Genomic DNA, 19,023 nt, shown 5'->3' on the forward strand with positions numbered 1-19,023 from the left:
TAATTTGCTAGAGTCACGTAGGTCCCTGTAACATCCCCCTCAATTCTTCCTACGCTAAATGTTGATGGCACTTCGTAGTCACAGATAAAACAGGAGTATTTCATTCATGATCTCCAAGAATGCTAAGGATTAAGATACCATGAGAAGAAATGAACTGGATAACCGAGGAGGAATATACACGCTCGCCAAGTGTGGAAAATAGGAACACACTGTCGAAAGAGCCTTTCTGGAGAAAGCACAGGACATGAAACAGCAGCCCTTTCACGCTTGTTGTTCACCCCTCACTATAACTGTAACATAGGTGGAGCTACCTTGTTCTTGTCCTTTTAGGCAGTGGCCACTGCCTAGCCCCTGGAGGCAAGTGGGTTGTGACTCTCCTGGCCCAAACTGGCCTACGGCGGGAGCCATGCAATGTTGCCAGCGCCTAGCCCAGGCGATCTGCACTCAAACATGCTTTCAGATGAACAAATGAAGACGGAGTCAGGTAGTGTATGGTTTTTTTTTTTTTTAATTTATTTATTAGAGAGAATGAGTGCACGGGAGTGAGTGGGGTGGGGGGGAGAGAATGTCCAGCAGACTCCCCGCTGAGCGTGGAACCTGACATGGCACTCCATCCCATGACCCTGAGCCAAAATTAAGAGTTGGAAGCTTAACTGAGCCACCCAGGTGCCCCTGTCAGTTTCTTTCTCCTGTGCTGTTCTGGTGTTGGCCCTGGTCCAGCAGTTAGAATGTTGTGCAGCCTCCTATGGGACAGGTGTGTGTGTGTGTTTCTCCAAGCAGGTGGTCTGACCGGTTTCATCATCTTAGATCCACGTAATGCATACAGATATTGTTTGCTTTTAGGACATATGAACATACCCAATATATAAGAGGAAAAGATATTCAATCTGTGCTTTCTCTATAGGGTTTTAACCTACAGGCAAGCCAGAAGCTTAGCACCTCATCTACTCATTACCAGGCTTGTTACTGGAGTTTCAGAACCCACTCAGAGACAAGGTCAATACCTTCAGTTCTTTAGGAAAACAAATGGTGTAGGAGAAAAAGGAATCATTACCTTTAACTTACAGAAATCCAAAAGAACACTGGCATATTCCTGCTCATTTTACTCAAAGCTGTCTTTGGTTTCCCAACTTAAAAACTGAAAATCTGTAATCTTTGAGAAGATTAGTTTGGGCATCCTCTGGCTAAGTGGAAGGAAGAAAAAAAAAAGGCCAACGCCTTCACCAGAGAAAAGCTGTAGGGCTCAGGCACTGTGGAGAAGGGATGTTGAGGAAAGCACACGGGACATGCACACCAAGAACCGACAAGCAAAGACTCTGAGTACATGATTGCTAAGTTTAATTCAACAGTTATACCCAATCCTGCCTTGTAAAGACAACAAAATGCCCCTATCAAAACTACATTGTGATGTGAGTACAGGTATCTTGTTTTTGATTCAGCTCTAGAAAAAAGTTGGCACCAAATGCACATAAAAAAAGTTTTAAGGCTTAATAAAAATACACACTAATAATTTCAAAATCAGCTTAGAGGTTGAGAACAGGATGCTGAGTTAATGGATTTCCAAATACAGGCAGTCCCCGATGTATAGAGCATTTTCCAAATATAAACAGCCACCTCCATCGGGCTCATAGGAGCAGAAAGTCCTCTCCGGCTTCTCCCAGACTACCAGGCACTCTAAACCCACCTCTATGGCCCCAGGGAGGGAAGGCTGGGGAGAGAAGGCAGGCAGGGCATGTCTGCAGCGCGCAGACGCGCCTGCTACAGTTCTCCTTTGCCTCCATCCCCACCTCTGCTCCCCATTCCCACCCAAGATCCCTGCTGGTTCACAGAACTGGGTGGACAGCGAGGGCAGAACCGAAGCCACAGGACCCAGCAGCATAATGTCACGGTTCCTGGCAACCCAATTTGGCACCCACAGATCATTTTCTTGCATATTAAAAACCACAACAAAACAGTCATAAATGGTAGTTTGTTTCTATCATTAGAACGTTACATTGTTAAGCAAAAGTTACCGTGTTTGGGCTTAAACCCTAACTACCATTTATGACATTTTCTAATGGGGGTCAAAAAATGCTCTGAATTCCAAACAACTTTCCTGTAAGTGGCCATTTGAAGGGGAGAGACAGGAAGTACTTCAGAGAGTCACATGGAAAGAGTTTCTTGCCTCCCAAGTGAACAGGGCAGTTAAAAGGGGGAAAACGAACGGTCTTTGGTTGACAAAGCCATGTGCAGGTCCTTCCCAGTGTGCCAGGTGTAAGAGGCGGAGCTCGGCAGGCAGCTCCTGCAGGCACTTAAGTGTCTAGGCCACTGTGGGTGCGATGAAACAGAGGTTGTTGCTTTTCTAAATTTCAATGATGCAGGTATTTTTAGCACCTAGCATTAGCTTTGTAGGCACTCCTACCAAATGTACCCCCACCCACAGCCTGTCCACTGTTAACTGCTGGTCCAACATGAGTGAGGTTTAAGAATGGAGACTGTAGCCCTGTAGGGGCCAACTGGGAGAAACTTTGCTGGCCGGGCCGAAAGACTCCGGCCAGCCCATTATCTTTGCCAACAAGCAGCATGGAATCAGCCAGTTGAGACTTTGATGTCAAACTACTTAATTTTCTGGCCCAAGGTGTCCAGGTTTCTTCTGGAAACTGAATATGGTCCAGAGGTTCTGCAAAGCTTTATAAAGAGCAGCTAAGCAAAGTTTCTTCCTCTCGGTTGGACCTGAGCAACTGACTTTTTCCTAAAAAGGTGTCAGAAACAGGGCAGAGTCAACAGTCACTTCTGTAAAGCTGGTATTTTAGAAAAGCTCTTTAGATATTAAAGATTCAAACTGAAGAGCCCAAGGTTCTGAAGCATCTCTTCTTCCCACGGTCAGTAGGAGTAAAGACGTAGGAAGGATTTCAGTGACCCCACTGCCTGGATGCATGTGGACAGTTCTACAGTGGCAGGAGTCGGGGGTGGGGGCTTGCCCAGGGAAAACTGCGGCTTGCGAAGGGAGCTGTCTGCATCCCTGGAGACGGGCACGGGCCTAGACGGGAGGCTGCTGAGGAGAAGAGGGAACAGCCTGGGAGCGAAAGGCAGAGATTCCTACGTAAGATCTGGCCAAGCTTTTAGACGGCAGAAATGGAGCACCTCAGAGGACCAGGGCACAAAATCTTTCCGTAAAGCATGAGACTGAGAACAAGTTTTTGGTTTTTGTTGACAGCTGTCGAGGACAAGCAACCGAGGTGTCTGAGGAAGCGTGCAGAGAACACACTGGGGCTGACTGGAAAGGAGGCACCAGGGGCCTGTGGAGGCCATCCCGGGGATGGAAGCTGTCCCACGGTGAACGGGGTGAGGACCTGAGGGGCCAGCCAGAGACCCCCAATTCCCACCAGCAGTGTTTCGGCCTGTGCCTCGCTTCTCGAGCCCACAGCAACACACAGGTTGTTTCTTAATTTTCTTGCCAAGGCTTTAAACTTCAACTCTGCTACAGTGTTAGTGATTCCCGGACCCCCGGTCGACCAGCAGAGTGCCGGTGCGGCGAGGCTGTGGGCAGCCCCACGCCACCAGGCCTCGGCATGGCCTTGCACCACCTGTCCCCACACCCCTTGTCGAGTCCCCCCACATCTGCAGTTAATCGTGAGTCCCATTTTATCTCCATCAGGACAGGTGTCTCGGCAGCTGCAAGGTGAGGACCCCCGGCTCTCTGACGGCAGTGGGACCCGAGCAGCGGCTTCAGCTGCACAGCAGACCCTCTCCCCACCTGGCTCCTTTGGGCTAAAAGAAACTAGAGTATTTGAAATCCTATCTCTCTGGGTTCCTGTCTGGCTACAGGTAAAGCAGCAGCCCCTCTCAGTAGAAGGAGAGACTGGATTTGCCTCCAGGCGGGTTGAGGACTTTGTTATGAGAGCGAGGCCGCGGGCCCAACCTGGGCTCATGGCTGTCACCCGTGGGCATGGGCACCGGCTGCGGGGCACGGCCTGCTTCTCCAGGGCCTCCCTTCTCACCCGGCTCTTCTCTGGGCGATGTGCTCGTTGCAGCTGTGGAACAAAGTCGGCATGCCATCCCGTTAGAGGCGGCCCGTGAACCACACAGGCAAGCTGCGCGTATGGAGTCTGAGGCCCAGAGCAGCGCACAAGCAAGGCCTCCAGCACGTCCCAGAAAGACTCTGATTAGCAGAGGCCATTCCTGAGCTGGGCACAGAGCTGGGGCTTTGTACTATAAACTCCTTGACAATTCCTAATAAGCTGATTCTTTTACACTGCTTGTGGAACCCCATTCCCCCTTCTTCCACCTCAAGAATAAATAACAAACTCTCAACTTGAACATGAAAAGAAGAGAAGGAGCTCATCTCAACTGGGGACCTAACAAGCTGAGGCAAGGCCTGCTGACGGCTCCTCCTCAGGCTTTCTAATGAGCAAGTGCCCATGTGTCTTGGTTGTCAATTGAAGGAGTGGTGACCCACAGCTCAGCCAGCTAGGAGAGCAAGGCGGGACTCAGAGCCTGACAGCCAGCACACCCCTCCCCTGGCAGCTCTCCCACTGCATGCAGGCCTCATGGTCTCCCTTCTCACTCTGCACCCCTCTTGCTCTCCCTATGCTCCCTTCTCCTGCATCAGTGCTGCCTGTGCTACCCTTGGCCACAGTTTCATTACAGGCTTCGAATCCCTGCTCTTCACGACATGACATCAGCTTCTAGAAGAGGACCCCCTGGTTGTGGACCTAGGCTGACCACCAATGCCAAGGGAAGAAAGGCTGGTGGTGACCAGCTGGGAGGTTTTCACCCAAAATAACTGAGTCCATTTCCCTGGCCTTCTTCAAATACCACGTATCCTCTTGGCAACAGACATGACCTTGCTTGTTTTTGTCAGGCCTGAAGGGGCAGATACCCCTGCTCATCCTCTGGGGGCATCCTGGCAAGTCTTCCAGAGCTGAGCACTCAGGGGAAGGGACACCAAACAGCAGCTCACCTTTCGGGGCCGATTTTGGGTCTTCTCCTTCACACAAGAACACGTGGTCCTGCAACAAGGCAAACCCCAGGTCAGTATGTGACTCAGACATTTTACCCTCATTCAGATGGATGATGAAAATCAGGGCACAAATGGGTTTGTTTACGTTAACTTTTAAACATCTTTTACTGCGGACAATTCTAACCATGAGCAAAGTGGAGGGAGTAGTGCCACGAACCCCCCTGGCCTGTGGCGGCAGCAGTGATATGAGCTCAGCGCCACCCAGATCTCAGCCACGCCTCCAACCACAGCTCCTCCACCCCTTGGGCGAGTATTTTAAAGCAAATCTCAGATATTTCGATTACCCACTAATATTCCAATTTAAAAATGTCCTTTAGGGGCGCCTGGGGGGCTCAGACAGTTACGCGTCCTACTCTCGATTTTGGCTCCGGTCATGATCCCAGGGCTGTGGAACTGAGCCCTACATGCACACATGCACTCTTTCTGTCTTTCTCTCAAATAAATAAGTAAATAAAATCTTAATTAAAAAAAAGTCCTTACAAAAAGCCCATAACCATAACAGCACTCTCACAACTGCAAAACTTAATGCTGCCTCACACGCCTCACACCTGGTCGAATTTGAAAACATCAGTGTGTGTTCATGGTTCATCCACGTTGTAGTGTCATCTTTACTCCTTTTCGTGGCCGAGTAACATCCACTTACGTGTGTATAGCACGTTCTGTTCATCGGCCTGTCCACCAACGGACACTGGTTGTTTCCGCGAATGGTGCTGCCGTTAAAACAGGTGTCCAAGTTACCTGTTTGAATTACTGTTCTCCATGTTCTGGGTATAGAGCTAAGAGTGAAGTTACTGGATCATACGGTAAATTCTGGGTTAACTACGTCAGAAACTGCCCAACCGCCTCCCCCCGGGCACTCCCCGCAGCCACGGCTGAGGGCACCTCTTCCTTCCTGCTCGTTGTGACGACAGCCCCCCAGTGGATGCAAACTGGCAGCTCATCGTGGTTCATATCTGCATTTCCCCCAAACATCTAAGAATGGTCAGCATCTTTTCATGTGCTTATTGACCATCTGTAGGTCTTCTTTGGGGAAGCGTCCATTCAAGTCCTCTGTGCATCTCTGAACCAGGTTATCATTTTGTACCTGAGCTTTGGGGGTTCCTTACATATTCTGCAGAGTAAATCTCTTTTTTTTTTTTTAAAGATTTTATTTATTTATTTGACAGAGACAGCCAGCGAGAGAGGGAACACAAGCAGGGGGAGCAGGAGAGGAAGAAGCAGGCTCCTAGCGGAGGAGCCCGATGTGGGGCTCGATCCCAGAGCACCGGGATCACGCCCTGAGCCGAAGGCAGACGCTTAACGACTGTACCACCCAGGTGCCCCTGCAGAGTAAATCTTTATCAGATAATAGGATGTGTAAATATTCTCTCCCACTCTGTGGACTGTCTTTTCATTCTCTTCATAATGTCTTTTGATGCACTTAAGTTTAAAATTTTTTTTTAAAGATTTTATTTTTAAGTCTTCTGTATACCCAACATGGGGCTCAAACTCACAACCCCAAAATCGAGAGTCTCATGCTCCATGGACTGAGCCAGGTAGGCGACCCCAGAGTTTTACGTTTTAATGACGTCCAATGTATTTATTTTAAACCTTGTTGCCTGTGTTTTAGGGTCACATTTAATAAACTCCTGCCAAAACCACTTCAAGACTGAAAAACTGGGGCGCCCAGGTGGATCAGTAGGTGGAGGATGTCAACTCTTGATCTTGGGGTTGTGAGTGTGAGCCCCACGTTGGGTGTAGAGATTAGATTACTTAAACATAGAATCCTAAAAAAAACAAACCAAAACAAAACAAAAAAACAAACACACCAACAACAGGAAAAGACTGTGAAGAACTGCCCCTGTATTTTCTTCTAAGAATCTTATGGTTTTAGCCCTTCAATGTACATCTCTGATCTGTCTTAGTTGACTTCTGTGCCCCGTGTGAGCTAAGGGTGCACCTTCTCTCTCGGGCACACGTATGTCCGTTGTCCCAGCACCGCTTGTAGAAGAGACTGGCCTTCCTCCATCGAACGATCCAGGTGCCTGTGCGGAAGTACCGCTTACACACAGATGTGAGTGTGTATCTGCTGGGTCTCCATCCTAGTCCCACAGACTATCGGTCTGTCCTTATGCCAGCGCTACAGTGTTTGGACTGGAGCTTTGCAGTGAGTTCTGAGACTGGGCAGTGAGAGGCCTCCAACTCTGTTCTTCACTGTTAAGCTGGCTATTCAGGGTCCCTTGAGATTCCTCATGAATTTTAGGATAGGTCTTTCCACTTAAAAAAAAAAGGGGGGGGGGCGCCCGGGTGGCACAGTGGTTGGGCGTCTGCCTTTGGCTCGGGGCGTGATCCCGGCGTTGTGGGATCGAGCCCCACATCAGGCTCTTCTGCTTCGAGCCTGCTTCTTCCTCTCCCACTCCCCCTGCTTGTGTTCCCTCTCTCGCTGGCTGTCTCTGTCTCTGTCGAATAAATAAATAAAATATTAAAAAAAAAAAAAGGGGGGGGGGAACCAAACCAAACCAAACAATATGGCTGGGACTTTGATAGGGACTGTATTCTTCCCCTCCCCACCTTTTTTAGGGGTTGGGGGGAGGGATAGATAGAGAATCCCAGGCAGACTCCCTGCTGAGCACAGAGCCCAAAGTGGGGCTCGATCTCACAAACCTGAGATCATGACCTGAGTGGAAATGAAGAGCTGGACACTTAACTAACTGAGCCACCCAAGCGGCGGTAAGAACTGTATTTTTTAAATCTCGTTTTAATCATCAGGGTTACTGACTGCCCTCTAGTGACTGCTATGTGAAGTCCTCTATTTTGCATTACTCAGAGGGAATCCCTGTGGCGTCAATTAATATGCCGGTTGGTCTGATTTGGGCCTGGTTTTTTGACAAGAATTTAAACGTGGGCTATGATATTCTATAAGGAGGTAATTTTTGGTTGTCTCTCATTTTGTGATGTTAGCCACGATGCTCTTTGCTGAGATCCAGGACTTTATTACAAGCCGGCAAAATGGCGATATTTGAATTCTGCTATTCCTTCTTCATTTTTGGCTGAGCACCCCTCTAAAGGAAACACTCCCTCAGCAGCAAGCAGCCCCCCGAGGCGCGGCTCACACGGAGATGCTGGCAAATGCCATACTCTGTTCTCTGGCATTCTCCAAGCCACAAATCAGTCTTTACAAGTATTATTATGAACCCAAGAATTCTAAATACTGGCTTAATTTTCATCCAATGCAATTAGTGTACTTACTGATGATGGCCAGAAATTTTACGAGAGGTTCAGTCTCGTAGCTTGAGCACCATGAGAGCAGCAGCCCATCGGCAGGGGGTAGTCGCCTCCACCCGCACACTGAGGCCGGCACCCCCAGGCTTCATTCATCACGAGCCTGGAGTGCGCGTCTCTGCCGACTCAGGGGAGCTGTGAAACTCCATGACTAAGGACTGTATTCAGCAAAACCAACGTCACCCACTCTGCCTCTTCCTGGTAACGCTGCACCTGCCTTAGAGCCTTTTCAAGGAGTACTTTGCTCAATTTTCGTTTCTCCTACTTTCACGTCTGCTACCTGAATGTAGCCCATACCTTGGGTTTGTTTGGGTGTGCCAAAGGTGAAGTGGCAGCAACTGGGGACCCAAAAATATCACTAGTCTTCCCGCCAGGTGGGTTCAGACGCTGTCGAGTCTGCACGGGCGTGGATTCGTCAAAGATACCGCTTCCTTTCCCCCCTGTAGAAACAATTACATAACAGTGAGAAACCCAGGACAGCTGCCTGGTGCCACCCTCCACCTTCATTACTTCAGAGACCTCCCCTCACAGGGATACCCAGTGCCAGTCCCTAGCTCAGGCCAACAAGGACGGGGTGATCAGGTTGATGAGGGCCCCTAAAGACGTACATCAAAACCAACCCCTTTATCGAGGGGCCTGTGGGGACCTTCATTTCTGGAAGCTGACCTGGGCTGGCCTCTAGAGGCAAGACAATAAGATGATATGAAACAGCATTTCCCTGGGCGCCGGGGTGGCTCAGATGGTTAAGCATCTGCCTTCAGCTCAGGTCATGATCTCCAGGTCCTGAGTCCAGCCCCATGTCGGGCTCCCAGCTCAGCAGGGAGCCGGCTTCTCCCTCTGCCTCTCCCCTTGCTTGTGCTCTGTCTCTCTCTGTCTCTCTTAAATGAATAAATAAAATCTTAAAAAAAAAACAAACAAACCAAAAAACCCCCAGCATTTCCATTTTAGAACTTACTTAACCTTGAACTTGTGTTATCCTGTTGAAGAATCTTCTTCATTAAGCCCATGAAAAGTTCTTTATGTTAAAAGCAAAAAGCTGTTGCATTTTTAGGCCAGATAGATAGAGATGAACTTAACAACATGCCATATTCAAGGCAAACCTGTCACCTGGAAAGCAACACCTATTAGTCCTTCTGACCGAAACTCCCAGTGACAACTAGACATGTCAGCAAAGTACAGACACATGACACCCTACGGTGCAACTCCAGGTGATCTGATGAGCCGTACCGAAAACATGCATCTAACATGTAACTTCTCATAAGCTGGTGAGTCTGGCCAGACATCAAAGTCGACGCCCAGATGCCTCAGTTAAGCAGAAAGACGGCCGCCACACAACACCAGCTGACGTCTCTTCACTTGGCAAACGCCAGCACCTTTCCGCAGAGAGCTGTGCTAACGGAGGTGGGCTGCCCGTCATGGCCCCGGGGCACCAAGGACTTACAGTCTTACAAGAGGAAAGGAGATGCATTCCACTAACTAGCTAGACGACCACACACGAATTAGTTGGCCATTCCGTGCCCCCAGATGGCAGCTGTAGAAAGGGCAGAACGAAAAGACCTGCCTCACAGGTCCTTTCAATGACTCACCATAGTTCATGTATCGAATGGTTAGAATGATGCCAGGGACATAAATGCTCAATAAACATTCACTGTATTTTCCACATGCTGACAAAGAAACATGTCCTGGACGTATATACTGCTCAGTGAAAAAAGGCAGAAGACAATCTATACAGCGTGCAATGTTTTAATATAAACGGAGGGGGTGTTCTCACTAACCTGTATATGAATAAAAGAGTGGCTACTCCCCCCCACCCCCCGAATGTTTGTGTGCACAGGACGCGGGACGGGCGGGCTGTGGGATTCAGGACTGCCTGGCATGTCCTTTCTCAGAGCTTTGATGTTCGCTTACTGTTTTCATGAGTGCCCGTCGCAAGCAGTCACTTCCTGGCTGTAATCGCCCACGCCGCTAAGAGAGAAACACGAGCACGCAGGAACAACCTGGACGCCCAGCTTCCTGTGGGCCCCGCGAGGAAGGGCTCCATCAGGGGTTCATGCTCTCGCTTGCCTTCAGACCCACCCTGAGGGCCCCCGCAGCCAGGGTGGACCGTAAAACAGAGTGGCCTCTGGGACGCAGCCGTGCGGGGACATGGAACGCAAGCCTGGTGAGGACTGGAACAGACCTCAGGAAGCAGTCCTTCCAGGGCAGGAGAACAACGTGCGGGGCTGCCTGCACAGGGGATGCAGGCACACTCGTGTCATCCTGCTGCCCACACACCTCACCCTCCAGGACCCACAGGCCCAGGCTGGAGATGCCCGCACAGCACAGCGCTGGGCTGTCAGGTGGAGCCCCTGTGCGGTCACTTGCCGACTCTGAGCCCAGACAAGTGGCTCGAACCTTCTCGCCTCCATCTATCAACTCTAAGGAGGTGGTAAGCAACAAGAGTACGGACGTAGGGCCACTGATGACATAAGCGAGTGAATGCAAGTCAAGTGGGCAGAGCAGTGCCTGGCAGAGTCGGCCCTCAGTGATGCTGCTGGGCTGCCATCAGCAAAAACAGCTCCACCACAAAGTGGAGAAAACGATGGCTTCAGGTCATCCCATACTGCGCTGTTTCTGGCTTAAGTACATTCTCTTAAAAATGTGCATTCTGTCTTTTTAAAAAATGGAAAATCGAAGTAACTCAATTTGAAGTTTTTGGCTAAAGATACTACTTGTTAAAAAATTATTTTTAAGTTATGAAACACAACACAAACTCTCCTTAGACATAACAATCACAAATAACAACAAAGCAAACGCCCGGGTAACTACCACTGCAGTGTATAGAGCACACTGGGCCCCCAGACCCGGGGTGTCCTTGCCGCACTCCAGGTCACAGACGCCTGCATTTCCTACAGACCTCAAACTTGTTATTGTCGGTCTATTTTTACTGTGTGTATGTCCAACCCGAAACAACGTAGTTCTATCCCCGTACTTTAGAAAAAGGAATCACTCTGCACGCCTGCCTGTTAGTCAACATTTTACCTGAAAGATGAACTCCGCTTTGAAGAAGGAAAAGGGACTCAATTCAGTCATAAAGATAAATTCAAGATTCGCTTTTTTTAAAGATTTATTTATTTCAGAGAGAGAGCAAGAGAGAGAGCGCGTGTGCGCACACACAAGCAGGAGAGGCAGGGGAAGGGGGGAGGGAGAATCTTAAGCAGACTCCACGCGGAGTGCAGAGCCCAACAACCCTGAGACTGTAACCTGAGCCGGAACAAAGAGTCAGATGTTAACTGACTGAGCCACCCAGGCGCCCCAAGATATGCTTTTGTAAGAACCAAACTGCAAAAGGCAGACACCGTGCTGGCAGAGGGGGGAGCGGGCATCACACACATCGTGGTGCACACCGGGCCCCTCTCACAACCAGTCAGGAGTGTCTGTCTAATTTCTCAGGTGGTAAGTTTCGAGCGTGAGCTCTGGAGTCAGGCAAACTGAGATCCAAGGGCTAGTTGTGCCACCAGCTAGGTGTGAGCTCCAGGTATGGCAGTGAACCTCCCCGAGCCTCTGTTTCCCCCCTGTCAAGGGGCACCCCCCCCCCACCTACCTCGTAGGGGTGTAAAGAGGGCCAAACGAATACACGGAAAGCACTAAGCACAGTCCCTGGCAAATAAGGAACTGCCCATACGTCTCCAGCACCAGGGTTAGGACAGAGAGAATGATCTGGGGGAGATGCGAGCCCAGCAACCAGCAGAGCCCACACGTGAAGGGTGAAGAGACACTGGGTATGACAATCCCTGGTGGATGCGCAGTGACGATCATGGGCTCAGCCACGCTCCCCGTCCTGGACACGTTTCTCCATCAGGCCCTCTCATCAGAAGGCAGGAGCTTGGGTCCGCAGCAGGGGGGCACACGGGCAGTTTTCCCCTTCAGCCTCCCCTTGAGAATTCACCACAGACTGTTTGCCAAGAGCACTTGGCAGGACAGAAAACAGACCCCAAACAGCAGCGGCAGGAGAAGCAGGAACCCGGCACAGGAGTGAGTTCAGCGGCCGTCGCCGCATCTTGTGACCGCGCGCTACACAGAGGCTCTCTATGTCTCCGGTCAGGAGGGGCCCTGGCTGCCCACTGGGGAGTCCCAGAAGGCTGAGGGTCTGCAGGGCAGCACCGCTGCGAGCTGCCCTACTGTGCAGGGGACCCGACACCCCAGGGGCAGCTGCAGACACTGTGAGGCCGGCAGCCAGTTACAGGTACACGAACTAACAAAGGACATGCGGGGCTGACCATCCAGCCGCACACCTGTGAGCTGGACATGACGAGAATGTTCCTCACACTTAAGAACCACCTGCTTCTACTATATCCCAAACTTTACCCTCCACCTGCCCTCTCCAGCAATAAACAAACAAACCAACACAAAACTAGCTTTTGAATCTACTGCTTTTGCTCCTCCGGGTTTGATCACTGCAGCAGGGCAGGGTTTAGCTCTAGCTTCAGTTCTGCTGGAGCTGTTATTGCCCAAAGTGCTGAGCCCTGTGTCTGGCCTCCCAGAATCTTCCAGGATGGAATAAACCTTGTTTTTCCTTGGGGACACAGAAGAGGGAGAGCTCCTCAGCTAACTATCACCGCACAGTCACTCAACTAGATAGTCCATTAGCCAAGAAAAAGATTTTTCTAAGATTCTTTCCCACTGTGACCACTGGAATGTGGGATAAGCATTAAACTATATGGACTGAGTCACCCTTTTAAGAATTTTGACCCCATTGACGATCTTAATCAAAAGAGTCTCCCTAAGAAAAATGTTTAAATGCACAGCTTGCACACAATTTCTGGAATCACAGGGCCCCTTGGAAAACTGAGAGTCTCCCCAGGATCCCAACATCTGCCTCTGGATCCTTAGTGCCTGGACTCAGCCAGGCTCTGCAGACAGAAGAAGGAGGATTCAAGAATGACTGAGGTGGGGGGGCGCCTGGGTAGCGCAGTCATTAAAGCGTCTGCCTTCGGCTCAGGGCGTGATCCCGGCGTTCCGGGATCGAGTCCCACATCGGGCTCCTCTGCTGGGAGCCTGCTTCTTCCTCTCCCACTCCCCCTGCTTGTGTTCCCTCTCTCGCTGGCTGTCTCTGTCAAATAAATAAATAAAATCTTTAAAAAAAAAAAAAAAAAAAAGAATGACTGAGGTGGGGCGCCTGGGTGGCTCTGTTAGTGAGGCGTCCGCCTTCGGTTCAGGTCATGATCTTGGGGTCCTGGGATTGATTCCCGCATCGGGCTCCCTGCTCAGTGGGGAGCCTGCTTCTCCCTCTCCCTGTGCTACTCCCCCTGCTTGTGCGTGCTAATAAATAAATAAAATATTTTAAAACAGACAAGAGAAAAAAACAAAACAAAACCGTCCTTACATTCTAGAACTCTGACAGCAAGGGATAACCTATACCAGAAAACATCTGAAAGGGTCAATGCAAAGAAATAAAAAATGTTACCCAAGAACAGCATGAAACAGAACAGGCAGAAGCCAAAGGGCTGAGGATTCACAAAGGCCCATACCTGGAGGATTGGTCCTTTTAGGGATGTTCTGAGGCTCTTCGGTTGGTCCAAAAATATTAGATGCCATCCTATTGGGCCTGCTTGAAGGAGCAGCTTCTTCTGGACTTCCAAAAAGATTGCTGGCCTCTCCTCCCGGGGGCTTCATGGCCCTAGGGGCACAGAGCGAGCGTGAGTCACCGTGACGGCTGACCTGGACATCGCCGGCCAGGCTGTACATACGGCACGACCACCCAGGGCACCTGTATCTTCTGACGTTCATGGGAAAACGACATACCGTGGTTCTCTAGCACGGGCACGACTGGTCTAGACAGCTACACAGCAAGAAACCCTTCTTCGCTGCCCTTAAGGTTCTCCTTGTATATCTTGGTTATGCCAAAAACCCTCTAGAAATGGACATCCTTGGAAATTATTCCTGTGACCCTCTCATAAGTAAAATTAACTTCCCTAAAACAGTGTGGCAAACTGAGCCATATTCAGAAGAGTTTAACGCTCATTTTAATTAGTACACAATAGTGTTTAATACTACAAACACTCTCAGGGCACCTGGCCGGCTCAGTCAGTGGAGTGTGCGACTCTTGATCTCAGGGTCGTGGGTTTGAGCCTCATGGTGAGTGGAGAGGTTACTTAAAAAGTAAATTAAACACAGTTAAAGCTTCATACGGTAAACACACTCAGGAGTGTGTAATACCATAGCTTCCATTTGCTAAGTGCTTACTGTCTGCACCTACTGTTCCAAGGACCTTACAGCAGCCCTCTAAGGGCACGGACCATGAATCTGAGACAAAGAAGAATCACGAGAAAGGTCACGTGGGAAGGAGCAGAATCAGAACACAACAGGCAGTCTGGGTCCAGAGTTCAGATTATGTGCTCAGGCTCTCGACAAAACGAGGGTCGGATCCATGTGCGGAATCCACCCCAGGATAACCATCTCCAGTCCTCAAGTCCGTCAAACCAACAGATTCTGATCAGAAGATCAGAGGAAACATCTGGGCGCCACTGTTCACTTCACAACAACACACGTGCGCCAGGGGTCCTGGCCGCCACCCGCCATGCTCCCGCTCAGCCGCCACCAGCAGCAGCTACCCCAAGCCTTGACTGGGGCAAACTGCCGTGCACCATCTGGAGGTTTATAGGAAACACTTTGCAAGTGGAACACCAGGACCCGGAGTCACTTTTTATGGCAATAAGCCGAGAATTGAACTTTCACACGGCTCTGCCTTGACACCCCGGGGCTTCAGACTACACCGCAGAGCAGTCACACGCTGAACTCGCACCCATCTTTTCACAACACCCACAGAGATTTTCAAGATGCGTTTTAAAGGTGAGAGGGCCCCACTGAGACAGCTCTAGACCGGCGAGAGGCTCAGGCTCCTTCCCAAGTCCTCAGCAACAGGGCTGTGTCTGCCGACATGCAGGAAGAGATGGAAATTCGGAGTGCTGGGCACCCGAAAGCCACCACACTCCACAAACATAGCCCACAACTTCGCTCAGAACAGGACATCTGAAATGTTTGTTTCCTTAAAAGAACAAGAAAGGGAGCTGATCATTCACGGCACTTTAAAGTGAAGGGAGTTCTCAGACTCTCCGGCTGCAAGGACTGCAGAAAGCGCCCCTCTGCTCTACGGACGGCGGACAGAGCCGGTGGGCAGGCCTCCGACACGGTGCCGCGTCCCTGGCCACCGGGGAGGATCGGGACGGTAGATGCCTACTCGGCCGTTAGTAGTTCCTTAATGATTTGGTGAAGGAAAAAAATTACTTCAGTTTGAGAAAAAAGAAAAAAAAAAAAAGAAAGAAAACCAATAACCACACTTAATTTAGAAAGGTGTTAACAGGCCCTCAGGTCACGTGCTTTGCTGGTGGCCACAGTAAGGCCAGCTGCCTTCCGCAACCATTTGTAAGTCACACAGCCCCGGTCCCAGGGGCACCCTCCACAGTCCTGGCTGGCTGTGGCAGGTCCAACATGCTTGGGTCTCCACAGCCGTCTCTCTGGAAAGTGGGGTGGGGATCTGCAATCTGCAGAACTGAACTGAATTTCACATCAAGTCTCCTGCTGGATTACAAATTCCTGTTTTACAGACATATTTGAAACGTGGCTCTGCGTTCAACCTCCCAGGGCCTGCTCCAATCTGAAGCAGACTTGTCCTGACTTAGAGCTCGTTAGGACTCACCGCATCCCTGCAATCTCCTGGTGCCCTCTGCCCTGCGCCCTGGCTTCACCCATCCGCAGCTTTGTTCGCCGGGAAAGCCAGCACCGCGGGTCCAGGGGGCTCTAGTGTCCCCATCGGTGATGCCGCTGGCGCTGGGTCTGACTGGAACCGCAAAGGCCTCTCTGTGGAGGAGTCAAAGCCCAAACTGAGTCTGTGGTCTCTGCATGGGAAGGGTATCCTCAGGGCAAAGGATGTAAGCCAGAGTCATTTGAAATGACCAAATGTTAATTTGGGGTGGTGAAAATACAGTATTTATTATATTATTCTGTGTACTTTCCCAAATTTTATTTTACTTTTCGAAAACAAGGGAAGAAACGTGGCAGCCAAGAATGCGGTGCATAATGGCCACGCTACATGGGAAGGGACAGCGACACCTGCATCACCAAGGTAACAGGGTGGGCACTAGGGTCTCCCAACCTCGTACCAGTCATGCAAATCACACAGGGTGTGCCATAAGGGTCTCAAATAAGGGGACCGAGAGTGAAAGAGGTTATTTTGATAAAAACAGAACCCACAATAATGGCTCAGTGTGGACTTCACCAGGCTCAGCATCAAGGGCAGTCACCTCTAGGACACAAATTACAGAGAGGAGATGGGAATACTAGTGAGCTCAGAACTGACAAGGTGGGGGGACGGTCCAATGACAATTACCTTGTTTGCTCGTCTACCCCTCAATATATTCTAATAAAGACACTGAAGTACACAAGAGGAGCCAGAGGGCTCGTGACAAGGAACGCCAGATACAGCTCAAGGGGACGATGGCGCCAGCAGAGGCAGGGAGACAAAAGCCGCTCTCACCTCTGGGTCCTAACCCTCCCTCGGAGAGCCGGGGTCTGTGTTTCAGAAAAGATTTCGGGGACTGGCCAGACTTGGAGAAAAGCCATAATAAAAGGGAGACTTGGATAAATCCTTTACAGTCGTACATTCTACAGCTGAAAGGGACGACCTCACATCAGGATGGCTGAAGCATGACGACCGGACAGTTCAGAGTCTCTTTAATATAAGATAACCCCTCAGCAAGAAAACAGAAGATGTAGGGCCCAAAAAGAGGAAATCCCAGCCGGGCAGTCTTACAGACACCACCTGATTCCCTCTCTCAACAGCCAAATAGGACGTGAGGCCCTACAAGGCCTGTCCAGCTAATCAATCCCTTTAAGATGGCTGCGGAAACCCCAAAACATCTGAATGATCCCAAGCAGAAACTTCCAATTACGTGTTACCGTCCAATGGAGAGAAGAATGCTTTTCTCTTCAATGTCCTAGAAGGAAAATTTTTGTCCTTTCCCTAATACCCTCTCCAACACGAGTCCCCCAAAGAAGTGTGGAATATTCCCTTAGAGCAACAGCTCTGCAGCTCCGAGAGGGAGTACGGCACCAGCGTTAGGGCATTAATTCACCAACTGCCATGTTCACTGGGCCTCCGGTGCCAGGCCGTGTGAACACGCAGGGTGAACCCAGCGGACACGAGGGAGAGCGAGCTGGGAAGCGGCTCCTGCCCAGCTGGTGTGGGCGATGCCCCAGGTGCTTTCGAGCACTCCAGGATAAACGTCTGGCTCCCATCAGTGCACGTGCAGACGTGTGTGACTGCCAGTCACTGTTCGTGGGCTGATGACTCATTAGTTAGGTGTATTACTGAACGCTGACCTAACTCCCCCAGACTTACAGGGTTTTCACCAAGTCAAAGCAGTTCTTTCTCTCACGACCTACTCGACGTGGTATTTATCTCGACAGCTGTCACAAAGATTCTCTTCTACTTTTAGGGCAAGGCTGGGGTACAGAAGAGGATCACTCATGGGCATCTAAAACCCCCGAAATCTACAACGTAAGGTGGCTCCTTCAGTGGCAAGACGCATCTTCTCCCGAGCTCTGGCAGTTCTAATTTACGTGGCTGCCATACCCACAGACCGTGTAAAAGTTAACAAGCTTGCCCCCCCACCCCGTGTTCCTGAGCGTTGGAACACAGAGACCTACAACTGGATTTCTGCTTCTGTTACTGGCAGTCGGCTTGGTTCTCCATCAGCAAGGCACGGAGGGCACTGCCAGGCTCCCCAAGACCCTGGGATTGAGGAGGTCCCATGACTGGCCCCAGGGGACCCCGGATCAGGGGAGGGCGGCGCCCGGCCCCAGGGGACCCCGGATCAGGGGAGCGCGGCGCCCGGCCCCACGGGGCCCCGGGAGGGAACCCAGGACGGTAACCCCCACCCCGCGGGCCTGTCCCCCGCGCACCGCCGCTAGCACCGGATACCGCAGGGCGCGGCCCCGCACACCCGCATGGTCCCGGGCTCCCCGCAGCGGCCCCGCACACCATTCGGCCAGCGTCTCCGGGCGTGCTGAACACGGAGGGGAACGTGGGCCCAGGAGGCGCAGCACAGGCGGAACGCCTCGGGCCTCCCGCCCAGACCCTGCCCGGCGCGGGGAGCGCGTCCCGCCCGGCGCCCGCCTCTCGAGCGGGGAGGCGGAGGCCGCGGCTCTGTGAGGTCACCCGGCACCCGCGCCCGCCACGTGGCCGCGCCCGCCACGCACCTGGAGCCAGCCCGGCCGCCCTCGCTCTCCGGGCCCTGGAACATGTCGCCCGCCGCCCGGCGCCTCCTCGCCCGCCGCACCGCGGTTCCCGCCCGGCCCCACGCAGCGCGAGGCCCGGCCGCCCGGCCGCCCGCGCCCATTGGACGCCATCGACGCCAGTCACGCTACCGCAGCCTATCGCAGCGCCGGGCAGCGCCCCCGCCCCACCGGGAAAGAGGCTCCGCGAGGCTCGCGCCGCGCTCGCAGCCGATTGGTGAGAGCAGAGGCCGCTCAGGCCTCGGGCGCCCACACTGGTCGGTAGGGTGGCGGGGGGGCGGGCACTGCCCCGAGCGGGCGCCTGGGACGCGCCGATTCCCTGCGCAGGCGCACGCCAAGCACTCCGGCAGCGCCCTCGGGCCGCAGCGGGCAGAGCCCGGGGGACCGCCGGGGGACCGCCGGGGGCCGCTGCTCGCCGGGCAGGCGCGCGGGTGTGTGCCGGCAGCGCAGCCGCGGGGCCCGGCGCTGGGACCGCCGCCGCAGAG

At 51.8% G+C, this 19,023-nt stretch overlaps 1 protein-coding gene across 1 annotated transcript; it reads right to left on the reverse strand.

Annotated features, from left to right (window-relative positions):
- Positions 1-1,321: 1,321 nt before the first annotated feature.
- Positions 1,322-18,594, reverse strand: JPT2 (Jupiter microtubule associated homolog 2). The gene is made up of 5 exons (XM_040635559.1): positions 18,503-18,594; positions 13,774-13,922; positions 8,561-8,703; positions 4,943-4,991; positions 1,322-4,013 (listed from the first exon to the last, which is right to left on the reverse strand). Exons 1-5 carry the CDS (start codon positions 18,544-18,546, stop codon positions 3,826-3,828), a joined length of 573 nt encoding a protein of 190 aa, XP_040491493.1. The 5' UTR covers positions 18,547-18,594; the 3' UTR covers positions 1,322-3,825.
- Positions 18,595-19,023: the final 429 nt, after the last annotated feature.

This window comes from Ursus maritimus, unplaced genomic scaffold (genome assembly GCF_017311325.1).
Source record: "Ursus maritimus isolate PB19 unplaced genomic scaffold, ASM1731132v1 scaffold_2, whole genome shotgun sequence".
Lineage (NCBI taxonomy): Eukaryota > Metazoa > Chordata > Mammalia > Carnivora > Ursidae > Ursus > Ursus maritimus.